This window comes from Salminus brasiliensis, chromosome 20, assembly GCF_030463535.1.
Source record: "Salminus brasiliensis chromosome 20, fSalBra1.hap2, whole genome shotgun sequence".
Classification (NCBI taxonomy): domain Eukaryota; kingdom Metazoa; phylum Chordata; class Actinopteri; order Characiformes; family Bryconidae; genus Salminus; species Salminus brasiliensis.
The window spans coordinates 32,315,310-32,341,040 of record NC_132897.1 but is presented as its reverse complement, the minus strand read 5'-3'; the positions used below and the strand labels follow the sequence as shown (position 1 = coordinate 32,341,040).

At 47.0% G+C, this 25,731-nt stretch overlaps 1 protein-coding gene across 14 annotated transcripts in view; it reads left to right on the top strand.

The window, feature by feature from the left end:
* The window catches only part of arvcfb (ARVCF delta catenin family member b), a 225,530-nt gene that overhangs the window by 151,910 nt on the left and 47,889 nt on the right, over nucleotides 1-25,731 (top strand). For 12 of the 14 annotated variants that reach the window (XM_072665138.1, XM_072665136.1, XM_072665133.1 and 9 more), the window contains 7 exons: nucleotides 1-295; nucleotides 7,728-8,230; nucleotides 15,094-15,277; nucleotides 20,924-21,041; nucleotides 21,475-21,646; nucleotides 23,610-23,627; nucleotides 25,207-25,278. The exon at nucleotides 1-295 is cut by the window's left edge and continues 334 nt beyond it. In XM_072665138.1, coding sequence (XP_072521239.1) covers nucleotides 1-295; nucleotides 7,728-8,230; nucleotides 15,094-15,277; nucleotides 20,924-21,041; nucleotides 21,475-21,646; nucleotides 23,610-23,627; nucleotides 25,207-25,278 — 1,362 coding nt within the window. The remainder of the gene's footprint in view (nucleotides 296-7,727; nucleotides 8,231-15,093; nucleotides 15,278-20,923; nucleotides 21,042-21,474; nucleotides 21,647-23,609; nucleotides 23,628-25,206; nucleotides 25,279-25,731) is intronic. The other 2 variants (XM_072665141.1, XM_072665139.1) reach the window with 1 other exon arrangement.

Here is a 25,731-nt window from a genome sequence, read left to right as displayed (position 1 = left end):
CCGGGGGTTACCGGATGGAGAACAGCTACACCACCCTCCCAATCCGGAAGGAAGACTATGGGCACATGGCCCAGCCGCAGGTACCCATGGGCAGCAGCACTGTGGACCTGAACCGCTCCCAGCCGGAACGCTTCCAGCCCGAGCCGTACGGATTGGAGGACGACCGTCGCAGCCTTGGCCCTGATGATGAGGAGCCATACGATCTAGAGCCAGATTACTCCACCGCTAACCGCCGCACCCTGCCCGGAGCCGTGCGCACCATCAGAGAGCCGCTGCGCGACGGCCCTCGTGTCAGGTAATACTTCTGACACTTCTGTCAATTTATTTTTAAAGCTATAGAAATCTGATCTCATTAGTATGCTATTATCGTCTGGGTCTGATCTTAGTATGATGCCAGTTGGATCTTATTTGATCCCGGTGTCACTGTCTGATCTTAGTATTGTAATCTTAATACTATCTATATTTTATTTGATTTAGATCTTGGTCAGACATCTGTGTGAACCCTGTATTATTTGGGTCTGATCTTAGTTTGATCCTAAAGTGATGAATCTGATCTCAATAGTACCAGTGTCTGATCTTCGTATCATAGTCCCATCTTGTTTATCTCTGTATTATTTGATGCCAGTTTGATCCTAATGTTTTTTTTTTTATCTCATCTCAGTCTGATCTCAAAGGATCTCAGTGTCTGATCGCAGTATGAAATCCTCAATATTATCTATATTTTTTTGATTCTGATCTTGGTCTGACATCTGTATGAACCCTGTATCATCTGAGCCTGATCTTTGCATGATGCCAGTTTGATCTTAATGTTATTTAAATCTGATCTCTATGATCTCAGTATCAGTGTCTGATCTTAGTATCGTAATCTTATCTCGTTTATCTCGTTTATTTGATTCTGATCTTCGTCTGATTAGATTTGACCCAATCGTAAAGTTTCTCGAGTCTGATCTCAAAATGGTTAAGATGTCTTATCTGGATTTGAGCTTTGCAAGAGTTGCGCTTTGATTTCCAGCGTACAGTAATCTGATCTTAGGCTGATCACTGCGATCTGTAACTGGTCCCATAACGACAGTCTGATCTGATTATTGGGTTGACATGCTCCTGTGGTGATGATGAAGGCAGCACTGCTTGTTTTCTCATTAAGATTCAGAGTGTGAATTGGATTTTCCAAGCTAATCACTGTCTGCTGTGTCTCTGTCACACTGTCATTTCAGCATAATGTCCTGTACAGGAGCCATTGGCCAGTCATTGACCGTCTGTCCATTGTAAGTGGGCGGGGCTAGCATGTTGAACACTGAATAGAAAACGTAGAAAGTGCCATTAGAGGCTTGCAGTATTCATGTGTAACCCCTGATGGTGGACCACAGGCTTTTTAAGGGGTTAAAGCCCCCGTCTGCTCATTGCCATGCTTCTCTTCTAGTACTGGTATCTGTAGCTATTGTGTTATGGTCTTTTCTGAGGGGTGGGGTCAGATCAGCCCAAGATCCAATCAGACATAGCAACCCGTTTACGTCCCCTCCCTTAAATCCAGTAGATAATTCCACTAGTTCTTCTGACCTGCTTCCCCCAGCCCAGCACAGCTCGTCCCTAAATCACAGCAACACCTGTGTCCACTGACGATAGTCTGCCAGTCACACGCTTGCTCGTTTAAGCTCCCTGCTCAACACACACACATACACACACACTGCTGTCTTTCCTTCGCTCGGTAGAGCCTCTCTCTTCCTTTAAATTCAGAAGGTGGTGATTTATGCCACTGTAAACAAACACTCTGGCAGGCTGGAGCTATTCTCCGGCTTCTTCCTGGAATTTACAGGAGGCAGAAGTGAAGTGCCGCTCTGTCTTAAGGTGGAATTTCAGCCTCATGCTGTGAGGTAGGCGCACTGGCAAGTTTGTGGGTTGTTTATTTCTTTTAATATTATGTTGATATTGATGAAATACAGCAATCAGAGTCTTGAAGCGTCGCCACTGTATTAAAAAGGGCGGAAAACGGCCGCTGTGATAAGAAAAATGCCACCAACTCCGGCCCTGCTACTGACTACTGACCACTGCCCTACAATTAAACTGCGTCAATAAATGAAGATATATTTAATGTGCTGTGCTGTTGAAGTTCAGGTGTTTTGTCTGAAGGGGTCTACTTGCAGTGAAGACACCGGTGGTGTCTAATAGCTAGTGAACGTGTGTCCGTGTCAGCAGGGAACCCTGGTTCTTATAAGCAAATTTGTCCAGCAACAAGTCCTTTTCCCTCGGCCCGGCCAAGGCTGGTGCCCCTGTTGGCTCCTTGCCACAACGCAGCGCACAAAAGGCCCCCTCGCTGAAAGAGGACAGAGCAAATGAAAACTGACATTTGACATGAAGCGGCGAACTGAGTGTGTGTGTGTCAGACAGAGGGAGAGCACATCAGGGGAGACAGTGTGGACAGTGTGTGTGTGTGTGTGTGTGTTAAAGAGCTTTTCTTTTTGAGCAGTGATCTGTGGCAGATGGGGTTATTAAACCTGTGCTTTCTAACCTAAAACCTGGCTGTGAGCCAGTCTGAGTGACAGAGGGGAGGAATAGAGGTAATGAATGGCTGAGACGAGTGAGGGACTGAGTGAACGGATGAATTAGTTAGTTATTAATAAGCGAATCACTGTGTGAATCAGTCAGCGAATGAATGATTGAGTATGAATAAATGAGTGAACAATGAGTAAATTAGCAAGTGGAGGAGGGAGTGAATACATGAGTAATTAATGATTATGGAAGTGGAAAATCAGTGAATGAATGAATAGTTGAAGGAATTAATAAATCAGTGAGGTAATGAATGAATACATGAATCAATGAATGAATAGTTGAATCAATGAATAAATAAATAGTTGAAGGAATAAATGAATATATGAATCAGTGAATAAATGAGTAGTTGAAGGAATAAATGAATGAATGAATCAGTGAGGGAATGAATGAATATATGAATCGGTGAATAAATGAATAGTTGAAGGAATAAATGAATGAATCAGTGAGGGAATGGGTGAATATATGAATCAGTGAATAAATGAATAGTTGAATCAGTGAATAAATAAATAGTTGAAGGAATAAATGAATATATGAATCAGTGAATAAATGAATAGTTGAAGGAATAAATGAATGAATCGGTGAGGGAATGAATGAATATATGAATAACTGTAGGAGCTGGTGTATTAATTGGTTAAATGAATGTGTGAGTGAATTAAAGAATGTGTGAAATGAATAAATGGAGTAGCAAATTAATTAATTGGTTAATGAATGATAGAGTGAATCAGTAAAAGAATGAATTGATCAATTAATAAATGAGTTGTTGAAGGATTGAGTGAATTAATGAATGAATCTGTTAATGAATTGAATGAATTAACGAATGAGCAAAATGAATAAATAAAGCAGTGAATGAATGAATGAATTGGTTAATGAATGAGCGAGTGAATCAGTGAATAAATGAATGAACCAGAGTTGAAGGAATAGTTGAAGGAATTTAATGTTTAAAGTATACAGAATATGTAGAGATGCTATCCTGGTGTAAATGGTGTAAATTAGGTCATCAGGACAGCTTTTTCCCTTAAGGTTGGCTAGAACAGAAAGAGGGCATCTCATTTTTGTTTGTTTGTTTGTTTGTTTCCCCCTCAATCAGTCCTGCAGTTCTTTGTCTCTGTCTATGTTTGGAGTCTTGCTTATTAGCATTCTCTATAACAGACTTTGGTGGAGGTGGTGGTGGTGGTGGTGGTGGGGGGGGGTGTCTCTGTAATGAATGTGGGAATCCGAGTGTTATAATTACAGTTTATCGCAGAGCTACTTTGCGTAAACCATCAATTACTCTCGAACCAAATCTGAGACATTTTAGCGAGGTAGTGGATTTCACCAGCCAAAGAAGCTGCATGAGCTTTATTTACCCTGAGCGCACTCTCTCCATTTTATTCACTCTCGCTCACTCTCACTCTGCGGGGGGGGGTCTTGTTGTCTGGGTGATTAATAGTCCCTGATGCTTCCTCCCTCCCTGCCAGACGAAGGGGGCGTGGCCACTTCTACCCCTCTCCTTGGTGACCCTTTGCTACGCACCTGCCTGTTGTCAGGGAGAAGACCCCCAGGGGACCCCAGGGGCGCCGTCCGCACCATGTGCTTTAGCCTGAAAGAGACACTGGACACAGCATCCGTCTATAAATCAGTCAATTAACATGACAGGGCGGACCACCCAGCGCATTGGCCAACGGCCTGCTGAAGTGGGAGCGTTTAAGTTGATATTTATCTGCAGAGTGGAACTGCCATAAATCTGCTGCTTGATTCGGTCAGAAGTGTCCTGAGCCCCCCAGTACAGCAGAACTGCTTCTCTTTAGAAGTTGCCTAGCAACTTCACTGGTCCCACACTTGAGCCTTCAGATGAAATATATAAATAAAAAAAAAGTCATTAAAGCATTTTAAGAGGAGCCGTATTTTTGCTTTGCATACACTTCAGTAATTCCCTGAGCAGTTCAGCACTGCTTCAGTACAACAGCTGTTAATCAGATGGCCGGGTAGATGGATGGTCAGATACACAGATGGTCAGATAGACGAATTGCAGATGGATGGTCAGGAGGAGAAATAGTCGGATGGATGAATGGATCGGAAGATTGATAACAGATTAATAGATGGTCATGTCGATAGATGGTGAGATAGATAGGTGGTCAGATTGACAGTCCTATAAATAGATGGTCAGATATGTAGTCATGTATATAGATAGTCAGATAGATAGTCTTGTAGATAGATGGTCAGGTGGAGAGTCTTGTCGATAGATGGTCAGGTGGAGAGTCTTGTAGATAGATGGTCAGGTGGAGAGTCCTGTAGATAGATGGTCAGGTGGAGAGTCTTGTAGATAGATGGTCAGGTGGAGAGTCTTGTAGATAGATGGTCAGGTGGAGAGTCCTGTAGATAGATGGTCAGGTGGAGAGTCCTGTAGATAGATGGTCAGGTGGAGAGTCCTGTAGATAGATGGTCAGGTGGAGAGTCTTGTAGATAGATGGTCAGGTGGAGAGTCTTGTAGATAGATGGTCAGGTGGAGAGTCTTGTAGATAGATGGTCAGGTGGAAAGTCTTGTAGATAGATGGTCAGGTGGAGAGTCTTGTAGATAGATGGTCAGGTGGAGAGTCTTGTAGATAGATGGACAGATAGATAGATGGTCAGGTGGAGAGTCTTGTAGATAGATGGACAGATAGATAGATGGTCAGGTGGAGAGTCCTGTAGATAGATGGTCAGGTGGAGAGTCCTGTAGATAGATGGACAGATAGATAGATGGTCAGGTGGAGAGTCTTGTAGATAGATGGTCAGGTGGAGAGTCTTGTAGATAGATGGTCAGGTGGAGAGTCCTGTAGATAGATGGTCAGATAGATAGATGGTCAGGTGGAGAGTCTTGTAGATAGATGGTCAGATAGATAGATGCTGATAGATAGTGGTTAGCGTGATGTCATTTTTATGATGCTAATTTGTGTCCGTCAAACTGCTTCTTTAAGGAATGAGGACTGTGTGTGTGTGTGTGTGTGTGTGTGTGTGTGTGTGTGTGTGTGTGTGTGTGTTGAAGGAGATTGCAGCTATGTGTGAAATGCTCTCAGTGTGGAAAGATTCCCTCTCCTGTGTGTTTTCTGTCCTTATAAGGAAGTGTTTGAGACGGGCGGACGAGTCGGTTATTATGAAAAAAAGAAAATGGGGGGGAAAAGAGTAAAAAACAATTTCAAATATGTGCAGGACTAGACGTATACGACACACACACACACGCACACACACACACACACACACACAGACTTAAACTTCTCAGACATGGAGGACATTTAGCTTCATTATAACTGTAGTAGGAGCTTCTGTAATCATTGTCTGAAGCCATACTTTTCACGTTCTGAAAACGTACACACACACGCATACACATGCACACACATGCACACACACAATGGCGCCAATTTAAATGCAAATCCTGACATTCCCATCACTCAGACTGGCCGGCATTTTGCATCCATCTGAACCGTCTCTCAATAATTTCAATTTGCAAAGCCCTTAGTCTGTGTGTGTGTGTGTGTGTGTGTGTGTGTGTGTGTGTGTGTGTGTGTATCTGAGACAGATATAGAAGGTGAGCGATAGAGATATGATGGCTTTGAAGTAGTTATGATAATGAGATCTCTCTCTCTTTCTCTCTCTATCTCTCTCTCTCTCTCTCTCTCTCTCTCTCTCTCTCTCTCTGAGCCCCTGAAAGCCTGTGGCTTTAAAGCCGTGCCCTTCAGAGCCATTTCTGTCGATTCACACACACACAGACACACACACACCCCACAGGCAGCAGAGGTGACCTGGCCACACATACGCCCAGCGTAATTACCACTCTTCATCACAGCCGAACTCGGCCCTGTTTCTTTTTTGCTGTTGTTGTTGTTTATTGCTCGCTTTATAGGCATGTCTGAGGCTTTCTGCGTGCAGGTTTAGACGTCTGGGTGGAGATTTCATAAGAAAGGGAAGTGAGACAGACAGGCAGGCAGATCAGTATCAGCATCAGCATCAGAGCTGGCTTTATTGCCAATGTAAGATCACTTGTAAAGAATTTGGCAGGGATGACACCAGTGAGACGTCGTGGCATGGGCTAGCTGCTCCAAAGCGGCACATTGCTCTGTACCATTCGCCGGAGTCGGCGTTCCCCCTCTGGCGTCAACGGCCTGTTGGGAGAAACTAATTTCCAGGAACCTGCCAGGAACCTGCCTAACTACAGCCACGCGAACCGCTAACCAGTAAAACCAAGACATGTGAGGGCGAAAGAATGCTGGACTGTAGGCTCGCAGCAGGGTGCCTCTTTAATTGCGTCCATCCTCTGTCCTGTTGAACACTTCGGCCAGGCTTTGCTCGCGGCCCTACCGCAGAAGTTCTTTGACTTTTCAAAGCCCTTTATTCAGATGTTGCTTTCTTTCACAGTAGCTGAGAACTTCAGAAGCAGCAGAGCCACTAAATCATTCACGACCGCAGAGCTGTCGAGATGCTAACGCTTCATCATATAAAAGCACGAACCTAATCCTCTCCTGCAGAGATATCCACACACTCGTCTCCTTCCGGAGCTTCTCCAGGCTGTTTGTTTGCAAGCTTTATAAAGCGTCACGTTCCCTCCCGTCAAACATCGCTGTCAGAACGACGAGGAGGGAGAGAGCGCCATCTACCCACCCGGAGAGAGCATAGCCAGTTGTGCTCTCTGTGACTCCGGCCACTGATGGCAATGTCTCGGGACTCCGCCCTGTTCAGGGTTTTGCCAGTCACTAGCAAAAGTGTTTGTCAGCGGCCAGTTATCCAAGGGGGTCCGCAGGACCGGGGTGGTCAGGACGGCTGTGTGTTTGGTGATGTTAAAAGTAAGAGTCCCACAGCGGCTCAGACACAGTCTGCATACAGGACTCAGTAATGAGAGTTAGAGAGAGATTTCAGTAAGGCAGTGTAACTCCCTCTGGACTCTGGGGGCTGCAGTACTGTCCGTTTCCTCCTTCCTACTGTCTGCTTCGCTCTACTGCACCGTCTCGCTCGCTCACTCTCTCTCTCGCTCTCTCTCACTTTAACTACCCATATATCTTTTTTTTTTATTATTATTTGCTCGAGTCAGTGAGCTTATTGTAGTCTTGCTTCTCTCGCTTTCTCTTTGTCTTGAAAAAAAGTGTGAGAATGTTGCGTTTTGCTTGTTACTGCGAACAGCTAAGCAAGTAGAACAGCCACAATTTCCCTTCTCTCTCTTTCCCACTCAGAGGCTATGACGACCCCATCGAGGCAGAGCTGATTGACGAGAGGCACCCCTACATCCCGGGCATTTACTCTGCACCCCTGGCACAGCCGGAGAGGGGGAGCATGGCCAGTCTGGACCGCATGGGCGGCCGCCGCTCTCCCTCCATCGACAGCATCCGCAAGGACCCGCGGTGGCGCGACCCGGACCTGCCCGAGGTCATCGCCATGCTCGGCCACCCCATCGACCCGGTCAAAGCCAACGCTGCCGCCTACCTGCAGCACCTGTGCTACGAGAACGACAAGATCAAGAAGGACGTGCGGCAGCTGAAGGGCATCCCTGTGCTGGCGGGTCTGCTGGACCACCCCAAAGCCGAGGTCCACCGGAAGGCCTGCGGAGCCCTGCGCAACATCTCCTACGGCAAGGACAACGACAACAAGGTGGCCATCAAGAATTGCGATGGTATCCCCGCCCTTATCCGTCTGCTGAGGAAGACCAACGATATGGAGGTCCGGGAACTGGTCACAGGTACACAGTGGAAACTAGGGTTCTAAAGCCTACCTGCTGAATTATACCATACCTACCTACAGTCATGCCCGAAAGTATTCATACCCCTGGCAAAGTTTGACTTAAATGTACTTTTATTTAACCAGAAGTTATATTTTTGCCTTGAAACGACACAGGCATCTCCCAGGAGATAACACGATGATGTACAAGAGGCATCATTGTGGGAAAAAGTATTTCTCAGCTTTTATACACATTTGAACAAAAAGTGGCATGTCCAAAATTATTCATACCCTTTGAAAACTGTCACAGTATATGGGAAAATCCAAAGTTCTATACCATTCCAAATAGTCCAAGCTGTTTTAAAGCATCCTAATTACCCTGATTCATTGGGAACAGCTGTTTTAATCAACTCAACAGGAGAAAAACAGCAGCTCTCTGCAGTTGGTTTGTGGACAGTCACGGCTAAGACAAAGGAGCTCACTAAGGACCTACGGCTGTGCATTGTGGCCGCTCACAAGTCAGGAAAGGGCTATAAAGCCATATCAAAATGTTTTCAAGTTCCAGTGGCTACAGTGCAAAGTATTATTAAAAAATACAAGAAGTTCCGCACTGTGGAAAATCTCAGAAGATGTGGTCGGAAGCCAAAAGTGACACCTGTGCTGGCCAGGAGAATAGTGAGAGAGGTGAAGAAAAATCCAAGGATCACCACCAAGGCCATCCTGGTGAATCTGGACTCTGCTGGTGGCGACATCTCAAGGCAGACAGTTCAACGGACACTGCACACTACTGGGTTCCACGGACGCAGGCCAAGGAGGACACCACTTCTCCAGAAAAGGCACACAAAAGCCCGCTTGACCTTTGCAAATGCTCATCTGGACAAAGAAGAAGACTTCTGGTGTTCTGTTTTATGGTCAGATGAAACAAAAATTGAATTGTTTGGCCACAATGATGTGTGCACCATTTGGCGTAAAAAAGGAGAAGCCTTCAACCCTAAGAACACCATCCCCACTGTCAAACATGGTGGTGGGAACCTAATGTTTTGGGGGTGTTTTTCAGCCAATGGACCAGGGAACTTGATCGCAGTAAAGGGAACCATGAAAAAAGAGCAATACATCAAGATTCTCAACAACAACATCAGGCAGTCTGCAGAGAAACTTGGCCTTGGGAACCGGTGGACATTTCAGCACGACAACGACCCAAAACACACAGCCAAAGTGGTGAAGAAATGGTTAGCAGACAAAAACATTAATGTTTTGCAGTGGCCCAGCCAGAGTCCTGACTTGAATCCAATTGAGAATCTGTGGAGGGAGCTAAAGATCAGGGTGATGGCAAGGAGACCCTCGAACCTCAAAGAGTTGGAGCTCATCACTAAAGATGAATGGGCAAAAATACCAGTGGAGACATGCAAAAAGCTGGTCAGCAATTACAGGAAGCGTTTGATTGCTGTAATAGCCAATAAAGGCTTTTCTATTAATTATTGAGAAGGGTATGAATAATTTTGGACATGCCACTTTTTGTTCAAATGTGTATAAAAGCTGAGAAATATTTTTTCCCACAATGATGCCTCTTGTACATCATCGTGTTATCGTGTTATCTGTGGACACAGTGAGTGTTACTGCTAGTGCTGAGAATGACCCACCACCCAAATGCTACCTGCTCTGTAGTGGTGGTCAGTCCTGTGGGGTCCTGACCATTGAAGATCAGGGTGAAAGTAGGCGAATAACAAAGTCTGCAGAGAAACAGACGGATACCGTCTGGAATTGTGGAACTACACTGTGCTCCTGTATGGGAAGTGGAGCTGACCTAGTGGACAGTGAGTGTGGAAATAAGGGTGTGGTAGTAATGTTATGGCTGATCGTCATATTCATTACATGATTGTTGAAATATGGATTGAGTGACTATTTCCTGTGATTTCCTGTTATTCAGTAATAACTGTAATAACAATAATAACTTTCTGCATTGGGCCTGAGTTACCTTCCTGAATCAGCCTCCTTTCAGTGTGGGAGGGCAACAGTGTAGTTGTGTGGCTATGATGTTTTTCTGCTCCAAGTGGATATAAAAAAAACAAAAAACCCTGAAGACACAACAGAATCTGTTGGTTACAACAAGCAAAAACCTGAAAACTGAAGTCACCGAAAATAGCAATGAGAGATTTTCTCCTGCTGGCAACGTTGCGAATTTGTTTCGAGCCGTATCACCCCGTAGCTCGTACATCCAGCCTGAGACTTTGGGAACGCTCAGCGTTCCGGTCCAAAATCCACCAGGGCTTTCTCATCCGGAGGTGCCCACGGAGCAGCAGCAGCAGCAGCTGATAGCTCATCCTGCCCGCCTCGCAGCTTTGACGATGCTTTGCTGCTTTTTTTTTTCCTTGCTTTTTTTCTAGGGCACGCCTAAAAACGTCCGTCTCCTGGGGCCTCCCCCTGCATTTCTGCTCATAATTCCTAAATCCTGCATTATTCCGATTGCTGCGTGCTGGCTTAGTCAAGAAGCTCCACGCTAATACCCGGCTGAAGGCTTCGTGAAGAGCCTGGCACGTTGGGTAGTGGTTATTTTTGGCCTGTACTGCTTCTGGGTCGTCTTATTGGTGTCCAGTTAAAGTAACAATTTACACGAGTCACTTTTTCTCCGATCTGCTTGGTCTTAAGACAGTCCTTCACCAGGCAGGGTCACATGAAATGCTACAGGAAACATAAATGGAGGTCATTTTATTCCACAGAACTGATATTCTGGTCCCAAGCTCCCCTCATTGTTGAAACGCCATTAACCGTTCTATGCAGCCAATGGGGGTCCGGCAGAACTCGACTTGTCCTGCTCACTAATCTGCGCAGTAATCTATAGGAACGGATTCCGTTACACCAAGCAGACTTCACACCTCAGACATGTCTTGTCTGGTCGATTAAGGGTAAAATGGGACTAGCACTGACTGATTCTGGGCCAATCTCCCAGCTTACAGACTGACTAAGTGCTAGTTCCTAGCAGTCTGCGGTGCCCTGGCCACTTCAACCTGGCATCGACCTGTTAAGTTTCAGTAGGTGAGTACAATGGGGTTTCGGGCCTCCACGGCCAGAGCTTTAATCCGCTTGCATGATCTGTCTGACCTGGCACTCATTCGCTGGAATGCTGGGAATTGGGTAAGAAGGCTTGGTTCGATTTTACAGTAGAAGCGCTAAACCCCAGTACCACAGGGATATGTTTGCACGGGAGGGCTAAAGGTTTTAAACCGTCCATTGATTTAAGTGCTGCCCAATGGAGTTGTATTGGATAACGGGTTGATCTAGGACATTTTTTTTTTTTTTTTTTGCTCAGTGGCAAAAAAAGGCCATCAACTGGGAGCAAGCCTTTGACCTTAGGAACTTTAGAAGCAAGCTGTTCTCTGGGTGCTGGGGGTAAGGCTATGGAGGTGCCTGTATTACCCACAGAGGTCAAGCTTTCTTTTTCCCCCAATTGTTCCAGCATTCCTGAGGAAGCCAGAGCGAATTATAGGAAAATCCATTCCCAGTCTAGGTGGTCCATAGATCCCTTTGAGATCCAAAGGGTGCCTTGCCCATGCCTGAGCTCCAACAATCACTTTTACAGCACAACAAACAGGCCTTTCAGCTAGGGCTAAAAATAGCTCGCTCCCCACAAGCAGGAGGGCCCGGCGTCTCCAGGCTTCTGCCTCAGTCCCGGTTGGCCATATGGTTTTAGCTCGCAAGGCCCCAATGAAAACAAAACCCCCTCATAACACGGCCGTACAGTGGCCTGAGAAGCTGGGCATGCCGTGCCACAATTAAAAATAATTGCAGGTTTTTAAAAATAGGCCAAGTCCGGCTGTCATGGGTAGTTGAAGGGTTTCATTCTGTTCCCTGAAAAAGCCAATGCAGCAGACCTTCCTTTACAAAGGCCGACTGCCATATATAAGAGGTTGCTTGCTATTTTTAACTGAGTCTTCGTTGTTGTGGAGGTTCAGCAGTTCTTAATGGGCATCATGTGGTTACACAGACTCATCTTAGTACTACCGATTTAAGCAGTGTATTGGTACCTGCATATAATAAGCCTGTTCCTGAGAATGAGCTGGTCGTCCACGCGGTGTGGCTAAACGGCGCTCCTCGACTCGTCACGTTTGATTGATGGCAGAGGAAGAGCAGGGTCGTAACAGCAGCTTGCACCGAAGGGCTTGTAAAAGCAGCGTGTCTCTCGCTCTTTCGCAGATTAAATTAGCTTGGGAGGCTGCAGTGCCGAGCAGGAGGACGGTAAACCCAATAAGGCTGCGCACTCTCAAAGAGCTTCCCCAGGCTACTGCTGCGCAATTATGTCATTGGACCCCTTCTGGATTCGATTTGTGAGGAATCTGGAAAACAGAGGGGAACTGAAAAGAAGTGACATCAGAGCAGCATGTGTTTATTGTGGGTTGTAAAATGATTTGTGATTCCCAGTCATCCTGCAAATTCTGCCTCGCCTGCTCGGCGGCGTTCTCGTCTTGAGGGCATTGACTGAGATGTGGGCATTTCAGGTTCTTTATGGACTAACCTCTACACTAGAATATGAGATATAGGAGTGTGTATTGAGGTGATTATAGACTAATATCTCCTATTCTAGTGTACAGGAGTGTTTATTGAGGTGATTATGGACTAATATCTCCTATTCTAGTGTATAGGAGTGTTTATTGAGGTGATTATGGACTAATATCTCCTATTCTAGTGTATAGGGGTGTTTATTGAGGTGATTATGGACTAATATCTCCTATTCTAGTGTATAGGAGTGTTTATTGAGGTGATTATGGACTAATATCTCCTATTCTAGTGTATAGGAGTGTTTATTGAGGTGATTATGGACTAATATCTCCTATTCTAGTGTATAGGAGTGTGTATTGAGGTGATTATGGACTAATATCTCCTATTCTAGTGTATAGGAGTGTTTACTGAGGATGTTTATGGACTAATATCTCCTATTCTAGTGTATAGGAGTGTTTATTGAGGGTGTTTATGGACTAATATCTCCTATTCTAGTGTATAGGAGTGTTTATTGAGGGTGATTATGGACTAATATCTCCTATTCTAGTGTATAGGAGTGTTTATTGAGGTGGTTATGGACTAATATCTCCTATTCTAGTGTATAGGAGTGTTTATTGAGGGTGTTTATGGACTAATATCTCCTATTCTAGTGTATAGGAGTGTTTATTGAGGGTGATTATGGACTAATATCTCCTATTCTAGTGTATAGGAGTGTTTATTGAGGGTGATTATGGACTAATATCTCCTATGCTAGTGTATAGGAGTGTTTATTGAGGTGGTTATGGACTAATCAAGTCAAAAGCTATTTCATGCAAAACAAAGTTTGTAAAATGAGCATCAGTCTTTTTTTTTTTTCCTACATTGAGCAAGAGGTTCATTTTCTGTCGTGTAAATATTTAGATTTACTGTTTGGCTTGATTCGGTTGGCTCCCACAAGGTTTGTGTTGGAGAAAAGCAGCTTTGTCACGGATACTGTTCGTCTTTGCGGTGTCTAAGTGGACCTTTTGCAGATGTGCACTGATTTAGGCCATGCTAAACATCTGTCAACATACAAGGCAATAACTATAACCGCTTATTACCAGGCATAACGGCAACGCCTGCACAGGGTTGTAAAAAGTGGAAAAGAGAGTATTGAATGGACCACCATTTAACTGCGTGACGTTGATTGCCCGGCAAAGTTATAGGCTTGTTTTCCGGGGAAAGTTGCGCCGTGGCCTATTCTCTTGCACCATAAGTCATTAAAGGCAGTGGACTGGATTTGATGGCCCAGTGTGGGCTTAATCACCCTGTTCTGGCTCCTGTCCCGAGGACTGAACTCTTCAGCTTCTAATGTTGTTTGAACTCCTCATCTAATAACCGTGATAGAAATGTCCTTCTAAAGTATACAGATGTGTTGTTCATCATCATCATCATAGTTGGGACTCGGTGGTCTATCGGTATGGTTTGTTAGTGGTGTATTTATATATTAGTGGTGGTCTGAAAGATTTGTGAGAGCCACATTTCACTTTACGGTTGAAGGACCTCAAGGTCTAGCGTACAAACAGAGCCACGACCTTCTAGATTTGTGTTCTGGAGTCAAGTACTGCAGAATAAGGATGCTAATAGGTCAGTATTTTTAGATGTTGCAGACTTCCTGACCTTGCTCAGCTGGGTTGAAAAGGGAAATCTTTGACCCGAGTAGAAGAGTGTGTGTTTTGGGATTAAGAACATTGGCTGGACCACATGTGGAGAAATAAGGTAGCGTTTTTGCTACGCTCCTTCCCGAAGGGCCTTGCTCAAGGGCCCAACAGTGGCATTAATAGCCTGGTGCTTTAACCGCTGAGCCATCACTGCCCCAACACAGATAAACAGAGGTGGAGGGGTTGTTGATTTTGGATGGGTGGTTATTTATTTATCAGTAAATTAGTTAAAATGAAGATCTGAATGAAAAGAAATGTTATTTATACTAGGTGCCAAGGTTGTGTCGCTCAAAGAGCCCCTTTGTATTTGTAGTGATGCACAGCATAAGCCAGTAAACCAGATGCATGTGGAGTGTACGTACGTGTCACCTGTGTATTGTTGCGTGGGTCGGCTCTTGGGCTGGTGGACTCCTCCCTACGCTGCCTACGCAGCACTTGTGTGGAATCTGTCCAGGTTTTAAAACCAGACCTCTGTGCAAATGGGAACAATAGCTCTTCTGTGAAGGAATACTCACAGCACCGTTATCTATGGGAAAAGAAAATGGACTGACGTGCAGGGGTTCTGCTTCTGGGCTTTAGCTTCCAAATAAGCCCTGAGGAACTGTGTTAAACTATCTACGGAATTTCCCTGGAATTAAGATGTCCACATCCCGAATAAAGGTTGAAGTCAAGTCCTCTCTCTCATTCTCTGTTTCTCTCCCTGTCTCAACAGGCACGTTGTGGAATCTGTCCTCCTATGAGCCTCTGAAGATGGTGATCATAAACCACGGCCTGCAGACCATGACCAACGAGGTCATCATCCCCCACTCCGGCTGGGAGCCCGAGCCCAACGAGGACTCGAAGCCTCGGGACGCTGAGTGGACCACTGTCTTCAAGAACACGTCGGGATGCTTGCGGTAGGCAGCAGCGCATTGCTAGCTTGAGGGCTCTTCCTAAAGTCACGCCAGATCCAGTCTTCCACTCGGTTTTAGTCTTGCTCTGGAGAAAGGCTTAAGGCTAGGGAAAATTACTCTGTCAGTTCGGGAAGTGCGTGAACCGCAAATTAATCACCAAAGTTTAGCCGTAGCAGTGTGGAATAGTGTTACTGCCGATGTTGCTGTTTACAGTAATAATTCGCTCAGTCAACTTTCTAGTTACAGAAAAAAGCCCTGCCCTTCAATAGGGATAGCCATTGAGCCTGCAAGTTACAGTAAAGTCCAGCCCTTCAGCGAAAAGAGCAAGTCAGCTCGCTGGTTATGAATAAAGCCCCGCCCTAAGGTTACGAGCCAGTCAGCTCGCTGATTATGAATAAAGTCCCGCCCTAAGGTTACGAGCCAGTCAGCTCGCTGATTATGAATAAAGTCCCGCCCTAAGGTCACAAGCCAGTCAGCTCGCTGGTTATGAATAAACCCCCGCCCTAAGGTCACGAGCCAGTCAGCTCGCTGGTTATGAATAAACCCCCGCCCTAAGGTCACGAGCCAGTCAGCTCGCTGGTTATGAATAAAGTCCCGCCCTAAGGTCACGAGCCAGTCAGCTCGCTGGTCATGAATAAAGCCCCGCCCTAAAGTCACGAGCCAGTCAGCTCGCTGGTTATGAATAAAGTCCCTCCCTAAGGTCACGAGCCAGTCAGCTCGCTGGTTATGAATAAAGTCCCTCCCTAAGGTCACGAGCCAGTCAGCTCGCTGGTTATGAATAAAGTCCCTCCCTAAGGTCACGAGCCAGTCAGCTCGCTGGTTATGGATTAATTTCCGCCCTAAGGTCACGAGCCAGTCAGCTCGTCTGGTTACGAATAAAGCCCCGCCCTAAGGTCACGAGCCAGTCAGCTCGCTGGTTATGAATAAAGCCCCGCCCTAAAGTCACGAGCCAGTCAGCTCGCTGGTTATGAATAAAGTCCCTCCCTAAGGTCACGAGCCAGTCAGCTCGCTGGTTATGAATAAAGTCCCGCCCTAAGGTCACGAGCCAGTCAGCTCGCTGGTTATGAATAAAGCCCTGCCCTAAGGTCACGAGCCAGTCAGCTCGCTGGTTATGAATAAAGCCCCGCCCTAAGGTCACGAGCCAGTCAGCTCGCTGGTTATGAATAAAGCCCCGCCCTAAAGTCACGAGCCAGTCAGCTCGCTGGTTATGGATTAAGTTCCGCCCTAAAGTCACGAGCCAGTCAGCTCGCTGGTTATGAATAAAGCCCCGCCCTATGGTCACGAGCCAGTCAGCTCGCTGGTTATGAATAAAGCCCCTCCCTAAGGTCACGGGCCAGTCAGCTCGCTGGTTATGAATAAAGCCCCGCCCTAAGGTCACAAGCCAGTCAGCTCGCTGGTTATGAATAAAGCCCCTCCCTAAGGTCACGGGCCAGTCAGCTCGCTGGTTATGAATAAAGCCCCGCCCTAAGGTCACGGGCCAGTCAGCTCGCTGGTTATGAATAAAGTCCCGCCCTAAAGTCACGGGCCAGTCAGCACGCTGGTTATGGATTAAGTTCCGCCCTAAAGTCACGAGCCAGTCAGCTCGCTGGTTATGAATAAAGCCCCGCCCTAAAGTCACGAGCCAGTCAGCTCGCTGGTTACATATGGAGTCCCGCCCTTCAACAAGAATAGCCAATGAGTTTGCAGGTTACGGAAAAAAGTATTCGCTTCAATAAATGCTGGATTACTCAACTATCAAAATAGCCATTTGTTGCAGCCCTAGTTTGAAAGCTGATCCCATCAGGCCCAACTAGTACGGCTTTAAAACCTGAAGCGCTCAAACCCGGCCCAAAACCTGCCGTGTTAGTCGTCCCCCCCCCCCCATCAGGCTCCATTCCTTTCGGGGTTTCAGAACTCTAATCCAGAACGCCAGCCTGTTCCCTTAATCACCCCACTTATGGATGCTCTTGCAGTTTAAGGTTACTCAGAAGTCTCCTGGGCTTTTTGTGGAATAGTTTTACCCATTCAATCCATTGTAATTCACTTTCAGAAGACCCAGAGGCACAAAGGAAGAGGCCCATTTAAGCAGTGTTAGTGCAGGGCCGTCCATTAAGTCAGTATGAAAAAGGTGTCTCGCTCGGTTCTGCAAAAGCAGCCGTGGTGCTGGATGCACCTGCCTCTGCTCCTGAGCTTAACATCTGAAGGCTGCGAGGAGCAAAGGCTGATGTTTCTTTAGGGAAAATTCAAACATCTGGATGGGCCAGGTGTTGAGCTGTGGGTGGGTGGGTGGATGGAACTGATGGAATTCCTCCTCAACATTTAGATGCGTTTGTTTCTCAGATAGTCTTAAAAACAATGGTTCCTCGGTGTGTTCCAATGGTTCTCCTCTTGTGAATGTGCAGTTCTGGAACAAGCCATTGACAGGTGTACTTGATGCTGTGGAGGTTCCTTTGCTCTTTTAAAGGTTCTTCATCTCATTCAATGAAAGATCCTTTCATCTCATGGTGGTTCTTCTCCGGCATTGCCCCAAAAAAGCCTTTATTTTGAAGCGTGTACCGGAGAAAGCACTCCAGCAGACCTTTAACACCACCGCCTCAAGGCCCCAAGGAGACTCAGATGATAGTTGTTGATAGTTGTTATGAAGGCACGGTGTTCTTTTTTTTTTTTCATCAAAAAAACACGTCAGGTTTTTGTGTTCGCTTTTCCGAGTTTGCTAACGAAAGGCCCGAAATCAATAATCGTGCCCTCGCTCCTTCTCTGGATAGATGCACCCATTAGCAGGATTGTTAAAAGCAACGATTTTCCAGCGGACCTTCTGGGGATCATTGTGGCCATGTGGCTTTTGATTAAGATCTCTGAGAGCTGAAAGGTTTTGTAATCTCCATGGTTACCCTCCGGCTCGCCTGCCTGATAGGACAGAAGGACAGGGGGAGAGAGAGAGAGAGAGGTGTAGAGGAGAGGCTTTTTATGCCCTTGCCCTGGCTTCCATAAAGCTGGCAATTTCTGATGCGGTAAAAATACCATTTACAGCGTCCACTTTATTAGAAACCCCTCCCTGGTATGTCCACCGGGCTGGTGTACAGTTAAAGGCCACGTTTGTTTGTCTGAGCTATCCTCTAGACCTTCATCAGTGGTCAGATTCTGAGATTTTTGGGTTGAGAATGGTTCACCACCCAAAGAATATGTGGTCTCGCGCAGTATCATGGGTCTACAGTCAAGTGAGAGAGGCTACCGCCCAAGAAAAAAGTAGCTCCAGCTCCTTCAAGACTGACTGGACGAAGAGTAAGCCTTCTGGAGGGCGTTCTAGGAGCGATATGTTGGGTCCACAGTAAGCATCAGCATGTTTGGAGGGCATGTTAGGCATTTAACCCCAAGAACACTGTACTGAACTGTTAAGCATGGTGGCGGTAGCATCATGCTCTGAGGTTGTTTTGCAACTTCCAGTGGAACCTACCTCAGAAATCTTCAGCAAACCCTTCAAACCTTCGACTAGATGGTGGAAATCTGGACGCAGCCGGGTGGTCCAACAGGACAGGACAAGTCTCAGAGGAAGTGAATGCTAGCTTTCACCCTCCCAGTGCTGGCGACATTGTGCGAAAGAGGGGAGGTCCCAGCAAGTTGGTAGGCAATGACTAGGATAAAACTGGGAATTTCCCCACTAGTTTCAGAGACGAGTGAGCAACAGCCATACTTTTAAGGGTTCATCTGGCCCTGTGGTTGCAGCGTGAGTTCAGGAGCTCGTTTGAGGGCATGTAGCGGAGGGAATATAGGGAATATCCGTCCCCACGTTCTCCTCCTAGCTCTGCTAAATGCATCACATTCCACGTCTCTCTCGGTTTCCCTCTAACCCTCTTGACATCTGGGCCTGATTAGTGGACTTGATAAAGCCTGAAATTTCGTTCCCACTTTCATTCCCTCTCTCTCTCCATCTCCCTCCCTTTCCCTCATTCCATCTCTCCCCTGCAGCGCCTGTCCTTTCTGTCTCTAGCAGTATAATCAGCATAATCTGGTTTTGCTTGGACGAGGGGAGACTGAGAGACAAACAGAAGGACGCTGCCGCCGTGCCTTTTGGCAGACGTATGTATATGTGTGTGTATCGGCAGTCCCGGTAGGAAACCTTCCCGGCACACCGCGCCGCTCGCATCTCCATCCCTCCACTCTGCCCGTATCCATGGCAACTGAAACCGCTGACATCTGTTGCCTGGTAAGCTGCTTGGAGGCAGAGCCTGATTTGCCGTGACCAGTTTTCACTGCCTTCCGGGAGGTTAAGAGTCCGTGCCACGTGCCGCGCAGGGCGGAACAGGTCTGCCCTCCCCATCACGGCCTTGGAGTAGCTCTGCATCGTAGATTTTGCCTGGACCAGGTTTGTCCAAGCAGGTACAATGCCAAAATTATAAAGGATACAGGTACTCTGGGTTTGACAACCCTGGCTAGAGGGACGTTCTTAGGACTGCGATGAATAGGAGCAAACAAGGAGGTGATCTGGACCAATTACAGTCAGTCCCCTGACTGTGACCGGCCCTGACTGGCCCGATCTGGTCTCAGAACAAGTGAGGTGGTGATCAGGACGAGTTGTAGACAGGGAAAAGGTCCCGGGAACAAGAGCGGTGGTGATCAGGGCCCCATCACAGTCTCAGGTGGTATCAATTGGTATCAGAACCAATTACAGTCAGGGGGATGTCTCAGTACCAAGCTTGTGTGGTCATCAGGACCCATCAAATTCAGGATAGCCAGGATAACCAGTCGTAGTCAGAGGGTGGTCTCAGGACAAACGTGGTGGTGAACAGGAGGTATCGGAGCCAACATGGCGGTGGTCAGGACCAGTCGCAGTCAGGGGGAGGTCTCAAGACTACAACAAACAAGGTGGTAAATGATAAGGGGTTCTGTTTAGCAGCTGGTGCCCACTACACCAAAAACAGTAGCTTTGCTTTGGAATAGCCATTGTTGTTTTTCTCTTCAGCCCCTTTTTCACATGCTAAGTCTTTGTGTTGAAGACTTTATAGTCAGAACCATGGGGGGATATCTAAAGAATTCTTAAGCACATTGCAAATAAAGGCAGTAAAATGTACACACCGAGGGAAGTCAAGGTAAACAAGAGAGCCGCATACCAGGAATGCTTCACTGATTGCTGTGAGTTATGCACCACTCCAGGGTTTCTCAGAGTTCCATTGTGTTTGGACTACGTAAGTTATTCAGATCTGGACGCAAAAAAAATGATTGAGGCCAGTCAGTATGCTCTGCTGGACGCCAGCTTATTGAAGGTGGGAGGATGGAAAAGGCAGGTAGCTGCGGTGGTGAACACCATCCATCTTCTCTGCCTCCTGGAGCGTCGCCACAGCAGATGTGCTTTTGGAAGATGTTGAGGGAGGCTGAGGAAGGATGTAAAACTAGCGATTAAACAATGCTGCCTCTGTTCAGTGGAGCTCCGGAGGTCCCCGGCTGCTCGTGCTGTCTCCTTTTAGCATTAGTTATTGCTGCAAGAGTGCAGAGCTTTAAAGGTTCCAGGACCCAGTATTTCTTGCTGTCGTTCCTATATGTCTAAAATCAGACTCTGTGCGCTCAGTGTTCCTCCTCTCTTCATTGTCAGAGGTTATCAGGTAGATTTGACCTGGAGAAAATGCAGTGAGGCTCCATAACTTTGATTAAGAGTGTGTGTGTGTATGTGTGCAGGAACGTGAGCTCAGATGGTGCAGAGGCACGCAGGAGGCTGCGGGAGTGCGACGGGCTGGTGGACGCTCTGCTGCATGCTCTACAGTCAGCGGTAGGGAAGAAGGACATGGACAACAAGGTGAGGATCCCCTTCGTAGCCCCCTGACCCCCTTGACGTCAGATCCACTGACTGGTGAAGTGAATAGCATTGATTGTGTGGATACAGAGGAGCCTATCAAAGGGGTCAGAACATCTCCAAAACAGCAGGCCGGTCTTGTGTGGTGTTCCCGGTATACAGTGGTCAGTACATACTTAACAACAGGGTGGGATTCCCCATTTAAGGCCCCACCTCACAACTCGTGGGACTTAAATGGGGAATTTCTGCTATAGTCTTGGTGCCAGATACCACAGGACACCTTCAGAGGTCTTGTGGAGTCTCGATGGGCAGAGCTGTTTGGGGGGGACGAGGGGTGGACCCACACAAAATCATCTATAGCGCCAGGCGGACCAGCTCAGCATGAAGGGTCTGTTTCACTTCTAATCCGAGAATTTTTTGTCTATCTGTCTGTCAGTCTGTGGAGAACTGTGTGTGTATCATGAGGAATCTCTCGTACCACGTGCACAAAGAGGTCCCGGGGGCGGAGAAGTATCAGGACCCATCAGCACCACAGGCTCCAGGCTCCGCGGGGCCTCAGAGGAAGAAGAAGGACGATGCCGGCTGCTTTGGTGGGAAGAAGGCCAAAGGTCAGTCTCTCAGTCCTTGTATTTAACTACAGTGCATGTTGTGGCAGTTTCTTCCGCCAAAGCAAGTAGTCCCGTCAGCAGTGGCATATCGAGTCCAATTCTTTACTTGGCGACCGCCAGACAACGTCAGACCAAGATTGTCCTTCAAATCGTAAACAAGAAGGCTGGCCCACCCATTGCTAGTTAGCGGACTCCTTGTTTGTTTGCTTGCTTCGCCTTCGTCACAGTAGCGATATCTCTCTGGTGTCTATGATGCTATCTCATTGGCTTCACGGTGACTCAGCGCTGGATAAACAGACGCGGGAGTGGATTCCGTGAGAAATCCACGCTGTATCCATATAACGCAGGGCTGACTCAGAGGCTCTACGCTGAAGCTGTCTAGAGGCAGCCAGTCTAGCTCCAGTGGGCGTTCTGCAGACAGCGCCAGCGGTACCCACTCTTTCCTTGATCCTATTAAAGGTCTATATTAATCCACACGCTCAGAAATGACTTAAGCTAGCGCCAACCAGGTGCGGCGACTGCCGAGCGCCTCAAGTCGTGAGTCACGGCGTTTAATTAATTCTCCCGCTCAAGAGCAAGCGCCGATTCTGCCGCGGCCCCGTCCAAGTCTACGGAGGAGAGCCAATTAAGCTGCCAAAACAACCTCGAACCGCGATGCGTTCACATCGCACTGACACCGATCGCGATTGCAGCCTCTACAGCATGTACACAGCTGCTAATGAGGGCCAGTTATCGGCTTCAAGGCCCCGAGGGTACACTGTGAAGGAGCAAATGACCTACATTTAAACTGGTAAATGCTTCAACCCCCCCCCCTACTCGTGAAGATTCGGCTCTGTTTCTGGAGAGCACCAACAGGAAGTCTCCCAGCAATTTGTTACCTGAGTAAAAAGGGGGATAATGGAACATTGTTCACAGCAATGGTGACAGTTTAATTATTAGCGAGGGAGAATAGCCTGCGAGCTTCTGGTCAGGCTTAGCGCAAATTCATTTGTGTGGGACAGTGAATGAACCTGCGTGACACATCTTAGCTAGTCACTTTACCTAAGGGCAGCATTTGTATGGTTACAGGACGCCTACATAAGCCTGTCATGACAGCTGACATACACCTATACAGACGAGGATCGTTCCATCAACCGTCAACTTAATCATCGGCCGAAGATGTAATGCTAATGCAAGACTCGGACCCCTAAAATTAGCCCCTTGTTACCTAAAAGGGGCTAATTTTCCGCAAAGATCGTTTACTTTTACAGTTTACTTGCTAGATCTGTGTTAAAACGGGATAATAGCAAAGATAACTGTACGTACTGTGTTAAAAGGGGATAATTTGATGCTAGCCGTGTTTCTAGAAATGCGTAGGCTCCTTTCAAAATACGTAGACTACGTACTTTCTAAGTTAATAGGAATTGCAGTTGTAATGCTAAGGTGCGGCCTGTTGCTAACGTTGCATAGCTTTAGCCACGTTTCTAGAGTTACTTGGACTACTTCTGTCAGTTTATGAACGGAGATAAAAGAAAATCGCTCCCAAACATGAGGTGACTGTTTAATCATCATGCTGAGCTAAGCTATGATGCTAACACTTAGCCTGGGCCATGTTTCTAGAGGGCTATTCAGACTCCAATAAGATTCAGGGAACAAGCTGTACGGAAGCTGTGGTGCAAAGACTACCAACACTCTGGAAGCTAAAGCATGACGCGAACACACTTTTCTCACACACACACACTAAGTACGCAGGCCTAATGATGGCCGCCCCCTGGAGAAATTGAAGGAAATTGCCTTGTGCTTTTTGTTACACACTTGTGTTTTGAAGCAGCTGTAAACTGCTCAGTGTCTGCGCACACACACACACACACACACGCGCGCACAAGGCCGTGCACACACACAAACAGGTCCCTTTTCACGCCTCTTCTCTTCTTTCCCTCTGCTTGTGTTTTGGCCTTGCTGCTGCTACGCTGGCTAACTGTAGAGGAATGGTTTAATCAAGGTGAGTTTCTCTATCTGCTCCCCGTCTCTCTTTCCCCCTCACCTCCTCCCAGTCCGAGTCTCGCCATCCTTCCTAGAGGGGACCCCAGTCATATGTATCCATGTGTTGTGCCTTCGAGTCCTGTTTTCCATTTTATCAGCTTGTCTGCTATGACTTGTGTTTAGCTCTGTGCATTATTTATTTATTTTTGCCCTGCCTGTTGCTTCAGTTTGTGTGTGTATGTGTGAGTGTGTGTTAGTGTGTTATGCAAAGGTTCGGGCACCCCTGGTAAAAAAAACATGTTCAGGTGAACACCCCCTATCACTAACAGACTAGCACAGGCCTCCTCCAACACATGTAAAGCTAGGTAGCCTTCAGATACAACAGCTAACAGACACTTGTGCTGGAGGAAGCACCACCGACCCGCCCCTCAGAGACCCGGGCCAGTTGTGCTCTCTCTGACTCCGGCTGCTGAAGGCAAGCAGCATGACCCGGGATTCGAAGTTAGCGTAAGAGCAGTGCAGCAAGACGACCCAGGAATCTCACAGAGCTTGGAAGCCTTTTGCGAGGAAATCCCAGCTCTTCACAGTAGCAGAACTGTTGCCGTGGTTGCCCAAACCTTTGTATACCAGTCCAGTCTGCTGTCGCTGTCTGCTGTCTTTGACATCATGCGTTATTAAAGAGCGTCTCCACTACAGGCCATTAAACCGTACTGTGAGGTAGTGTGTAGTCTAGCTGTGAAGTGTGAGCTTTAGGGCCCGACCAGTATATCACTTGGCTGATAGTAGAGGTGTACGATAAATATCAATATACTGAAGTAGCGTGATATTATATTTTGCAATACTTTGCAATTAATTACTTTAAGTTAAATTTGTCCCTGTAGAGAAGTACTAGAAGCCAATAGAATAGGACTCGATGGATGTTGGTGCTCCATCCAGTACTTTTAGGATGAGTTGGGAGCCTGCATAGCATAGCCTGCATAGCAGTGCCTTCTTCCCTGGTGGGCATGTGACTGATCGGGTGTCCAAATACTTTTGTCCATATAGTCTAATGAACAAGCGTGAAGACCTGAGTCTCTTTGACGAGGGCCAAATGGTTTATGGCCAGAGCTCTTCCGAAATGGCAAGGTTTTGGGAGGGGGTCGCTCCTGGTCGCCGGCTCCTGGAGTCCGAGGAGAGAGTCCGGAATCTCATGAAACGGCATAATGACATAACCTGGCCATAAACGTATGCTGTTACAAGCTGACATGACAGTAAACAGTATATGTCTTACTCCTGGGCTCCCCCTAGAGTTGGAAAGTGGAATTCTCACTTTGAGCCACCACCTAAAGGACACGCTTTTCACATGCATTTCTGGACAAGCTGAGAGATCCATCACTGATTATCCATAATCACTTTTTTTTTGTTGTTAAACCCAAAGTCAGTACTGGTATCAGCCATAGAATTATCATATCGGCCGGGCCGTAGTGTGTATGTGTGTGTGTGTGTGTCTAAGATGAGCTTGACAATTTCACTCTCCAGAGATCTGCGCCTCTACAAAAGTGACTCTCTCTCTCTCTCTCTCTCTCTCTCTCTCTCTCGCTCTCTCTCTCTTCCATCAGGGAGAAGAAATGGAGAGAACGACAAAAACTATGACACGCTGGACCTCCCAAAGCGCACAGAGCCCACTAAAGGTATGTCCAGCCCTGGCAGTCAGCATTAGCACGTCTCTGACCTGTCACTTCCCCCAGAGCCGCCGCTGACAGAAGCCTGGGAGTTACCCCCTGCTCAGGCTTTCCGTCAAAACACTCTCTCTCGGCCTGAACGGAGCGCGAGTGCTTTCCGCCGGAACAGGGGTCACAAGCCACAAGCTTTCTACACAACCCTTTCATTTCAATCGGAGTGGATTTTTGTAGGGTTGTAGATAAACATCTGATTGACTAGATAGGCAGAAAGTCCAGCGGTTTCGACGTCACTCGGTCACTCCCGAGAACGTTGTCGCCCACCCCATTACTGACTTGTGTAGCATGGCTAAAGTTAGGCCAAAGAAGCCCGAGTTACCCGTTCAGTTAGTTTGATGGTTGCTGGCTGGAAACAAGTTATGCTAAGCTAGCACCTTCATCTGCAGATTGATCAGATTGATGGTT